The sequence below is a fragment of the Rattus rattus genome, chromosome 9 (genome assembly GCF_011064425.1).
Source record: "Rattus rattus isolate New Zealand chromosome 9, Rrattus_CSIRO_v1, whole genome shotgun sequence".
NCBI lineage: Eukaryota > Metazoa > Chordata > Mammalia > Rodentia > Muridae > Rattus > Rattus rattus.
In genome coordinates, this window is record NC_046162.1 from 60,381,363 (window position 1) to 60,391,047 (window position 9,685).

The following is a 9,685-nucleotide window of genomic DNA, read 5'->3' on the forward strand; positions in this document are numbered from 1 at the left end:
AAAGCTTTTTACAAGACTTAATTCAACAAAGCACCCTGTCAGACACCTGCTGGGTGTTGGGAGATCAATGCAGGTGGTGGCTGTGTCCCCTTGAGTCAGATGTGATGTAGAAGTTCTTGACCCAGCTGCAATTACAGGGCAGATCAGCTGTGCGCGTGCGTACACAGTGTCACACTGTTCAGATTTTTTTTTTTTCTGAGATGCTAGGGCACTCTCGCCAGTTCTATCACTGAAGTAATTACACTTCTAGTCCTTCTGACAATCTTTTTGGTGGTGCTCCATTGCACAGAAAATCGCCCCCATTGAAGATTCTCATTCGGAGGCGAGTAGGAACTCTCAGAGGCTGACACTACCTATATTAATGAGAATTGGCCAGATTTAGCCACCACCAATATTCGTTTAACAACTGGACCTGCGCAAGTGCAGCGCTTTCGCACCGCTCAAGACTGCGGTTGTGGATTGGTGGTTTGGATCACGTGACTGAGCCTCGCCTCTTCCTGGAGGTTGGGGGCCAGTCCGCTGGCTTGTTTCCGGTTCGGTAGGTCCACGATGACGGAGCCGGGCGCCTCTCCGGAGGACCCTTGGGTCAAGGCAAGCTCCGCGGACGCGCACGCCGGCGAGGGGAGGGCGGGTCGGGCTCGTGCACGTAGGGGGTCCGGAAGACGCGGGGCTCCCCAACTATCCCCAGAGTCTCCCCTGCTGTCCAGGCCCCGGGGCTGCAGAGAAGACAGCTCTCACCCGGCCTGTGCCAAGGTGGGGAGACAAACCGGACGTGTGTGCGGGAATGAGGGGGTCGTGTCCGAGAGATGGGGCGGGGACGGTAGGGAGCTTACAGAGGGGGCGGCGCCCCTGCGGCCTAGCCAGGGCTGGGCTTAACCATTCAGTGGTCCCTGCACCCGTGGTATGTGCATTCGCGGACTGCGCGTGCCTTCTTAGAGGCAAAGGTTTGACAGGATTCTTCCTTCCTTGGTGCTGCAGGTCGAGTATGCCTACAGTGACAACAGCCTGGACCCTGGTGAGTGCCTCCTTAACTGTCTGCACGTCGGTAATGACCCGTTTTGGCTCTATAGATTCTTGTGGTCTTGCCAGCCACACCTGAGCACAGTCCACAGTCACTGCGCCAAGGACTTGGCTTGAGAAGTGAGGGTGGAGCTGGAGAACAGGCAGGAAGCGACCATGGGTCACACCTGGTTCCTCTGCTCTGGAAGGGGAAATGATAGGTGACAGCTGGTCATGCTCACTGCATCCAGATGCTCCTTTGTGAGCCAGATAGAAGTCCTGTGGGCAGTGTAGACACTGGGACGGGAGCGTTGAAGCATGAAATGGAAGGCCCGTGGTGGCTGGCTTTGGAGTTGATGGGGAGAGGTCAGCATTTGAAACCATTGTGTCGGGGTTGGGGATTTAGCTCAGTGGTAGAGTGTTTGCCTAGGAAACGCAAGGCCCTGGGTTCGGTCCCCAGCTCCGAAAAAAAAGAACCAAAAAAAACAAAAAAACATTGTGTCCGTATGTGCCTGAAGTCATGGCAATGTTCCCCACTCTTTAGTGATTGAGGCCTCTTTTTTCCAGGGCTTTTTGTAGAAAGCACCCACAAGGGGAGTGTAGTGTCCAGAGCTAATAGCATCGGTTCCACCAGTGCCTCTTCTGTCCCCAACACAGGTAGGCAGCAACATAGCCCATCACACACTGGGGAAAACTTAGCTATCTTATCATTCTAGTATCTCTCCTAGATAGGGAGCTCCGTCCACTATCCACACGGGGGTGGCCGGAACAGTGCCAAGCCTGAGTCTCACTGTCTTTTCCCTCATCCGAGATAATTAGGTTCTTTCCATTCCACATCTCTGGGCACCAGGTTTCCCAGCTGGGGAAGGGTGGACTAACTGGACTTGGTGTGCCCTAAAGTGAGTGGCCTCTCCTTCCTCCACCTGAGTTTAGACGATGAGGACAGCGATTATCAGCAGGAATCCTACAAGGAGTCCTATAAAGACCGGAGGCGGCGTGCACACACTCAGGCTGAACAGAAGAGGAGGGATGCTATTAAGGTGACTGGAAGCCTGTACCCAGGTCCTTCCCTGCCCCTTCAGCCCCAGATGTCTGCAGGGGGCTGGGCTGGGCTGGTTGTATGCCTGCCCCTTTTCCTTCCAGCCCTCTATGCTTTGAGTCTTTGAGCATGGAACTGGTATCAAAATTGTGTGCTCACCTTTGTTATTCCTGAGCTAAAGGAACCCATTTCCCTGCTATTTCCAGAGAGGCTATGATGACCTTCAGACCATTGTCCCTACTTGCCAGCAGCAGGATTTCTCCATTGGCTCCCAAAAACTCAGCAAAGCCATCGTTCTACAGAAGAGTATGTCCAGGGCAAGAGGGGGCGGGAGGAGGAGCAGCGGCTGGAAGTGGCCTGGTCTCACCCAGGTGTGGTGGCCAGAATGGGAAAGTTGGGTTATAGGGGAAGGGCAAACAAAATAAGCCCTCTTCCTGGTTCAGACTTCCTCAGTGCCCAACCCCTCTCTTGGCTCCTACTCCAGCCATTGACTACATCCAGTTTTTACACAAGGAGAAGAAAAAGCAGGAGGAGGAGGTGTCCACCCTGCGCAAGGACGTCACAGCCTTGAAGATAATGAAAGTGTAAGAGGGGCGCTGAACTGAGGGCGGAGGTCAACTCTAGTGCACTCTTGCTCAGAGGCTGTACTGGAGAGCACAGCATGTAGGTGACGCTGACTGCAAGGCAGTCGCTGTAAGGCAGGGCTGGCCGGCCCCCACCAGTCTTCTACACATACAGGACATAAACACCTGCCTGGATAACCAAGGGGTTTCACCGTTTCTGACTTAGGAGTGTCTAGCTGATATTGAATGTATCCCCAAAGGTCTCTAGGGATCCCCTTATGGTGTGGGCATGGCCTACTGGATTATCCCGCCATGCTTTGCAGGGCTGACTGAGTTGCCACAGCACTTCAGCCCTATTTGCTTGAATGCTTTCAGGAACTATGAGCAAATCGTGAAGGCACATCAGGACAACCCTCATGAGGGAGAGGACCAGGTCTCTGACCAGGTCAAGTTCAACGTCTTTCAAGGCATCATGGACTCCCTGTTCCAGTCTTTCAACGCCTCCATCTCCGTGGCCAGCTTCCAGGAGCTCTCAGCCTGTGTCTTCAGCTGGATTGAAGAACACTGTGAACCGCAGGTATGTGGCAGGCGGGTCACGGGGCCTGAGGCTCTGCCACCTTCAGGCAAAGTGGTCCAAGCCATCAGAAAAGCAGTGTGGCTTCCTTTGAGTCTCTTCAGGGTGTCCACAAAGCTTAGTACCTTTGTCTTTGCTGCCTAGCCCAGTGAAGGGCTCATCTGGCAAGCAGGGTGTGAATATTCAGTGCCAGGTCCAGCTTGGGCCATGTCATTGGTGACTCATTAGCTACTCTACTCCTTGGCTGTCCTGTGTGGCAGCCAATAGCTTCAAGTTTCTAGAAACGTGAGACATGCAGATTACCAGATGCCCCCACTCCCGCAGCCCCCACCCCTGCAGCTCCAGGGCTTTTTACTGTGCTGGCTTCTACTCTTGAGGCCTGTTTTTTCTCAGATTTTCTACTTTCTTTTGTTTCTCAACATTTTCGTTGTGAAATACTTTACACAAACACTGCCAACAGTTAAGGACTGTTTGAGTGAACGCCATATCCATACGTCAGTTATACCAATGACAAATTCATCCTTGTCTCCATCTTATTTCAGGGATCTTGAAATTAAAAGGAGGCCACACTCCATTTCAGGGACTTTATGTACATGGGTATTTTGTCTGCATATATCTGTGTACTACATGTGTGTGCCTGATGCCTGAGGCCAGAAGAGGGCATTGGGTCCCTGAAACTGGACTTGTAGGTGGTTGTGAGCCACCAGAGGGTGCTGGGAACAGGACCTGGGTCCTCTTCAAGAGCCGCAAGTACTCTTGACCACTGAGACATCTCTCTCTAGCACCTCCCCTCCCCAAATAAACAACTTACTTAGTGAGGGAGGTCAGAGGCAACTTTCCTCCCACTTCCTGTGGGCTCCACGAACTGAGCCCCAGTGACCAGGCCTGCATGCAAGAGGCTTTCCTGCTGAGTCATCTCACCAGCCCTTCCTGAGTGCGGGGCAGTGCTCCACCAGGCTGCCAACACTTGGGTGACTGTTTTGAGTGCCTTCAAGAGCATGGCCAGTCTAGGCAGGTGTCTTACAGGCCCGTGTGTTACCTGAGCACTGCCTTTCCAGACTCTACGGGAGATTGTGATCGGTGTCCTTCATCAGGTGAAAAACCAACTCTACTGACGGTTCCCGGAAACCCGAAGAGCAGCCAACAAGCGGCCTTGAGTGTTTGGTCACGGAACTGCTGGGCCTGAGATTGGACTGCAACACCTCACACCGGTCAGCTGGTTTCTACTTGGTGTTTGGTTTTCCCAGCCCCACTTGAGCTTCTGATTAATTTATTATATTGCCTATCCAACCTTCCCCTTCCCAGGAATAGCATCTAGGGCAAGTCTGTGCAGGGAACCTCAGAACCCCGAGCCTCTCAGCCCCTTCTCTACCTGTTGGGTTCCTGCTCACAATCCATATATACAATTTGGAAACTGCTTGCCTCTGCTTGGTCTCTTGGGCAACACTTGGCTCAAGTTTGGGTATTTTGGCAGTTCTTAAGTTAGAGGAAAAAGAAATAGCCCCATGGCCATGAAGGGTAAAAGGCTACCTTGTGCATAAGCTAAGGCTGTGTGGTCAATACTAAGTTAAGGCTAGAGTATTCTAGCCAGCTTAGGGTAGAGCTGCCAGGTTCCTGCTGCCCCTCACATTCTGCCACCCACTTCTTCAGCTACTGTGGGTGCTACAGGAAACAGTGTCCCATCAGCTCTTGCCCTGTCTTTCCCCAAAGGCAGCATTACGTATTTGAATTTATTTTCTAAATATCAACAGTGCATTTTTGTTACGTGCAGTTTTCCGAAATTCTTAGCAGACCTGCAAAACACCCCAGCCTCTTCTGCATAATGTGTGTTTCCGCCCCACCCGTGTGTTGCCTACATTTCTCCTAGGATCTGGGGAGAGAGTAAGTGGTACAGAAGATACCCAAGTCTTCTGGGGGCAGGCAAGGGTGATACCTTGGGATTCTCAAAATGTTGGTGTGTGACACCCTTTCTGTACTTTTATCCCGTGTTCCCTACTGCCTTCCCCAGGTTTGATATCTGGGAGGTTTGATCATCCAGAGGAAATTAAGTATTTTTATATCAAATTATATTACAATAAATATTACAAATACTTTAGGATTGTTACAAGTCCTTGTTGAGGCCTGTGCAAAATGATTGTGACCGTCCCTTTCTAACCAGCAGCCTCTGCTTAACACTATGCCTCTGTGCTCCTCTGTCCACTGCTCAAAGGTGGAGAACAGCAAGAATAAAAAGGTCACCTCAATAAGGTGGCCAAAGCAGGACGGTCTGTTCCCACCTCCATCAAGGGCCCCTCAGGGGTCTGGGAGCGTAACATTATGATCTTCATCTGTCTCTATCCCAACTTCCTCCTGTGAAAGGAAAGCAGTGAAGAATTCTCTGGGCAAAGATCCCAGGGGAGCAAGAGGGGAAAGTCACTTACGAAGAACTGCTTCTTGCTCTTGGGGTAACCTTCAAGGATCGCATCGCACAGCTCTGTGGTCTGACAAGAAGCAAAGCCCCCTATGAGATGAGCGGTGGCAGTACTAGGCACTGCCTGGCAGCCAGGCCATTTTACACAAACCTCCCCAGGGACCGTCACTTCCCGCAGTGCTTCCGAGAGCACCCTTGGGATTCCCACTCACCATCCTCTTCCGCTTCCTCCACTCTTTACAGTACTTCTGTCTCTCCCTGTACACCTGAAAGGAAGGAACGTGCTTGTCTGAGCTGGTGCTCGTTCACTGAAGACAGCACAGGCAGCCTGCAGCCGCCCAGCTCACCTTCTCCTTCTCCTCTGGAGTGACATGGTTGGTAGCTGCTTTGATGTTCTTCAGTCTCTCTGTGTAGCGAGCACACTCCTTCTTCAACTCCTGAATCTCTGTCTGCATCTCAGGAGTGGTCAGCGCACTTGTTAATTCCTTCAGCTCTGAAACCACATGCCTTCCGAGTTACTTGGTATGAGGGAGGGAGGAAGGGATTCTGCCTTGCCCAGCAGCTGTTTCCCAGAGGTGGGAGGTCAACTTCCATCTTGCTCTGGGATCTCTCTAGAATAGGACCCCACATTCTGGAAAAGCTCAGGAAAAGGCTTATAGCAGTCAGTTTGTTTTCCTAGTTTTCTTCCCTCCTCCATCTAACAGCAACAATGGCTTCTAAGCTTGAGCAGAGTGCGGTATGCAGTGTGTGCTCCCAGTGGCAGGGAGAGCAGTGGCTTCTTGCTCAAAAGAAGTCCTAGCTAATTCTGCACTCCTTTCAATGCAACAACGTAGGTACCCGGCAGAGGGGTCCTAGCTACAGTAGGATGTTGCATTCAAGGAACCATCCTGTTAGCATGTATGACCGCCAAAGCACAGCAGCTTGGAGGGGCCCAGTCTTACCAGCCTCCATGTGCCGGCAGCTCTGCTGTAAGCCCTGCACCTTGGCAGTGAGGGCCATGATACTGGCATCCAGACTGTGGAGGTCCGCATCACTCACTGTGTCAAACTGGTCCTGCCAGCCAAGAGAAACACAGCTGAGTTCATGAGGCCCAGAGAGAAAAAAAACACACATCTGGGGGAGGCAGCATTCACATATGGAAGAACCAGGTACATCCTTAAACCCTATAGTGAGAGAGAATGCTGGGGCTAGTGGTGCAGGCCCATAACCCCAGCAACCTGGAAGGCTGAGGCAGGAGGACTATCTATACATTAGTAAGTGGCTGGGCACATAGCCCAGTGGCAGAGTAGAGCTGAATTAGTGAGACCAAATGCTTTAGAAAGTCTAAAAATACAGTGGAGCTCCTGAGCCATCTTATCGGCCCTGATTTGCATTTAAATCACTCTTTCTGCATACAACATCTAACATAAGATCTTAGTGCCTCAGATCAGAGGGTCTGACAGAGAGCAGTGACAGGTTAGATGCAACAACCGTTAAAAAAAAAAAAAAAAAGCCAGCCTGGGGCTACATAGTGAGGGCCAGTCTGAAAAAAAGAGGGTGGGTGGGAGTAATCAGATATAATTGAGGAGCAGCCACACATGTCAGCTGTGTAAAGTAAAAGAAACAAAGAATTACATTCTAACCTCTGGTTTGAGAAGAGTGGTTCCATGACAGAAGAAATGCTAGAAAGCCAATTAGCAGGCAGAGAGTAAGCACTCTACATTGACCACATCGATACTGATACTTCATATTACCTGGGTAATAATTACCCAGAGAGAAGTCTGGGCGGGAGAATACAAAGTTTATGTGTTTACGGTAGTGGAGCAGAGAAAGAGGAAAATGATGTTAGAGGTGGGACTAGAAAAAACGATAGGGCTGGAGAGATGGCTCAGAGGTTAAGAGCACTGGCTGCCCTTCCAGAGGTCCTGAGTTCAAATCCCAGCAACCACATGGTGGCTCGCAACCATCTGTAATGGGATCTGATGCCCTCTTCTGGTGTGTTTGAAGACAGCGACAGTGTGTTTACATACATAAAAAATAAATAAATCTTTAAAAAAAAAAAGAAAAGAAAAAACGATAGTAGAAATGACTGGGAGTTGTGAGTCAGGGTCTTCTGTCGTCCATAGCTTACATGAACACTGACGAAGGGTTATCACAAGCAGCACACACCTGACTTAAGGATATCTAAAGTCCTTTTACTGCACAGATTAATTTTGTAAGGTGCCTCTCTCAGACAGGCTCTCAGGTGGACGTTAATCTGCTCGAGTTCTCACCTGATCGGCAAAATATATCTTCTGCTTGCCGTACGTCTTCTCTTTGATCTTGCCTTGCTGGGCCAGCTGATCGAGTGCCTTCACCACCGCCTGGCGGAGGGGAGGGTGAAACAATTTGGGCGAGCCAGGGGAGGGGAAATTTCTGTTGGTGTCGGGGAAGGCGGGACCCAAGCCTAAACAGGGGAGTTCAGCGGAGAGGGAACTCCCACAAAGGGGGTTCTCACCGCCTTGCCCAGTCCATGTTCCTTCTGCAGGTTCCCGAACACGTCCTGGGCGCTGTAGGGCCGGTTTTGTTCCTGCAGGTACCTTAGGACGATCCCGGGGGCTGCGGGAGACAAGGTGGGAGATGGAGTCACCTCCGACCCACTCTCCCACCCCACTCCCGGGTCCTGCGGTTGCTGCCCTTACCTCCAGCCGCAGCTTCGGCCCGGCTTTTACTCATGGCCTTTCCCGCCACCAAACTCGAGATCTGGATCTGTCTGTTGCTCCGGGAAACGCCTCCTTCCGGTGAGGGGGCGGGACCCTAATATTGATTGGTTGAGGGAGAAGCCTTCCGGAAGAGCGCCGGGACCTTCCGGGACCTCGTAGGCCCAGTAACCTCGGTCTAGAAGTCTCCGGCCCTTGCGACAGGTCAACCGCTGCCTCCTGGGCCCGCAGTGTTGGCTGTGGTGAGCGGCCCCCTCCACTCTAAGCTGCGAGAGCCGGTTGGGCTGTGTTTGAGCACTCGTGACCTTGAGCTAGACCCGCGTGGTGTGGGAACGGGAAAAAACTTTAGGGGTCAACTCTCACGCTGCTCAAGGTTGCACAGAGCTAGTCATCCACGGGAGTGGGACAGTTTTCTCACGTGTGAAGTAGGGCCTGTTGGTACTTTTGTCAGAGGGTGGCTGTGAACGCGAGCACGCTAACGATTCCCGTTTTCGTGTCGCATGTAGGGGGCGCTCGAGACTTACTGTCGTTTGAATGCCCAAAAGAGACGGTTAGGAGTGGGGGCTACTCAAGCCACAAAGCTTGCCGCCTCCAGTTATCTCGAGCTGCAACACCTGGCAGGTGCTGCTTTCCATTCCTGACCACAGGGGCCAGTCCGGAGGAGCCTGAAATAAATGTTTCTAGTTTCTGAGGTCTGCTGATGACCAAAGAGCAGCTAGCTGTCCCTTGCAGCTCAGTGGAAGGGCAACAACGATATTAATTTTTCAATCCTTCAGCCTAAAACTTCATTAGCCATTATTCAGAACATGTATTTGTCCCTACTTGTTTACGGGGCAAGGTTAATTTAAAATGGTGGAAGGATGAGGCTGGAGAGATGGCTGAGCAGTTGCTTTTCTTCAGACACAACAGAAGAGGGCGTTGGATACATTATAGATGGTTGTGAGCCACCATGTGGTTGCTGGGAATTGAACTCAGGGCATCGGAAAGAGCAGTCAGTGCCCTTAACCGCTGAGCCATCTCTCCAGCCCAGCAGTTGCTTTTCTTTGCAGAGGGCCCTACATGGCTCCTCTACATGCACATGGCTGCTAAAAATTGTCCTTTACTCCAATTCCAGTATATCTGCCTTCCTTTTCCGCAGGCAATTGGTAAGCACAAGGCATACACATACAGACAAAACACTCATATACATAAGAAGATAAATCTAAAAAAGGGGGAAAAATAACCATGGACAAATGCCAGTAAGAGTGTTAGTTGTATTTATGTCTTGGTTCTGTGGGGGGAGACGTGGCCTCATGAGGGAAAAATAGGGCAGGAGGGCCCCTGATGGCCACCTGGGCTTCCTCTTCTGAGGGTCAGCACCCCAGATTAGCTATTATCCCATCGGTGAGAAGACCTATTAAGAAAGTACACGACGAAACAGCA

The 9,685-nt window shown here is 51.3% G+C and overlaps 2 protein-coding genes across 4 annotated transcripts; one reads left to right on the forward strand and one right to left on the reverse strand.

The window, feature by feature from the left end:
• Nucleotides 1-476: 476 nt before the first annotated feature.
• On the forward strand, nucleotides 477-5,270 carry Mlx (MAX dimerization protein MLX). Of its 2 annotated transcripts, none has more exons than XM_032912863.1 (8): nucleotides 477-591; nucleotides 979-1,015; nucleotides 1,567-1,656; nucleotides 1,933-2,039; nucleotides 2,245-2,344; nucleotides 2,523-2,622; nucleotides 2,977-3,178; nucleotides 4,234-5,270. In XM_032912863.1, exons 1-8 carry the CDS (start codon nucleotides 550-552, stop codon nucleotides 4,288-4,290), a joined length of 735 nt encoding a protein of 244 aa, XP_032768754.1. In that variant the 5' UTR covers nucleotides 477-549; the 3' UTR covers nucleotides 4,291-5,270. The 2 variants fall into 2 exon arrangements, with proteins under 2 accessions (XP_032768754.1, XP_032768753.1); XM_032912862.1 differs by having other exon boundaries at nucleotides 515-753.
• Psmc3ip (PSMC3 interacting protein) lies at nucleotides 5,225-8,360 on the reverse strand. Of its 2 annotated transcripts, XM_032912865.1 has the most exons (8): nucleotides 8,246-8,353; nucleotides 8,062-8,162; nucleotides 7,838-7,927; nucleotides 6,527-6,638; nucleotides 5,933-6,078; nucleotides 5,798-5,851; nucleotides 5,596-5,655; nucleotides 5,225-5,524 (listed from the first exon to the last, which is right to left on the reverse strand). In XM_032912865.1, the coding sequence occupies exons 1-8, from the start codon at nucleotides 8,277-8,279 to the stop codon at nucleotides 5,468-5,470; spliced, it is 654 nt and encodes a 217-aa protein (XP_032768756.1). In that variant the 5' UTR covers nucleotides 8,280-8,353; the 3' UTR covers nucleotides 5,225-5,467. The 2 variants fall into 2 exon arrangements, with proteins under 2 accessions (XP_032768756.1, XP_032768755.1); XM_032912864.1 differs by having other exon boundaries at nucleotides 5,267-5,655; nucleotides 8,246-8,360.
• Nucleotides 8,361-9,685: the final 1,325 nt, after the last annotated feature.

What these genes read in the sequence shown, in the direction of transcription:
- Mlx (XM_032912862.1), top strand. Translation starts at nt 550, where the DNA reads ATGACGGAGCCGGGCGCCTCTCCGGAGGACCCTTGGGTCAAGGCAAGC. An exon ending in AGAGGAGGGATGCTATTAAG is followed by an intron (nt 2,040 to 2,244) that starts GTGACTGGAAGC and finishes TGCTATTTCCAG; the next exon opens with AGAGGCTATGATGACCTTCA. An exon ending in AAGAACACTGTGAACCGCAG is followed by an intron (nt 3,179 to 4,233) that starts GTATGTGGCAGG and finishes CTGCCTTTCCAG; the next exon opens with ACTCTACGGGAGATTGTGAT.
- Psmc3ip (XM_032912864.1), bottom strand. Translation starts at nt 8,279, where the DNA reads ATGAGTAAAAGCCGGGCCGAAGCTGCGGCTGGAG. An exon ending in AGATATATTTTGCCGATCAG is followed by an intron (nt 6,639 to 7,837) that starts GTGAGAACTCGA and finishes CTTGGCTGGCAG; the next exon opens with GACCAGTTTGACACAGTGAG. An exon ending in CTCCAGAGGAGAAGGAGAAG is followed by an intron (nt 5,852 to 5,932) that starts GTGAGCTGGGCG and finishes CCTTCCTTTCAG; the next exon opens with GTGTACAGGGAGAGACAGAA.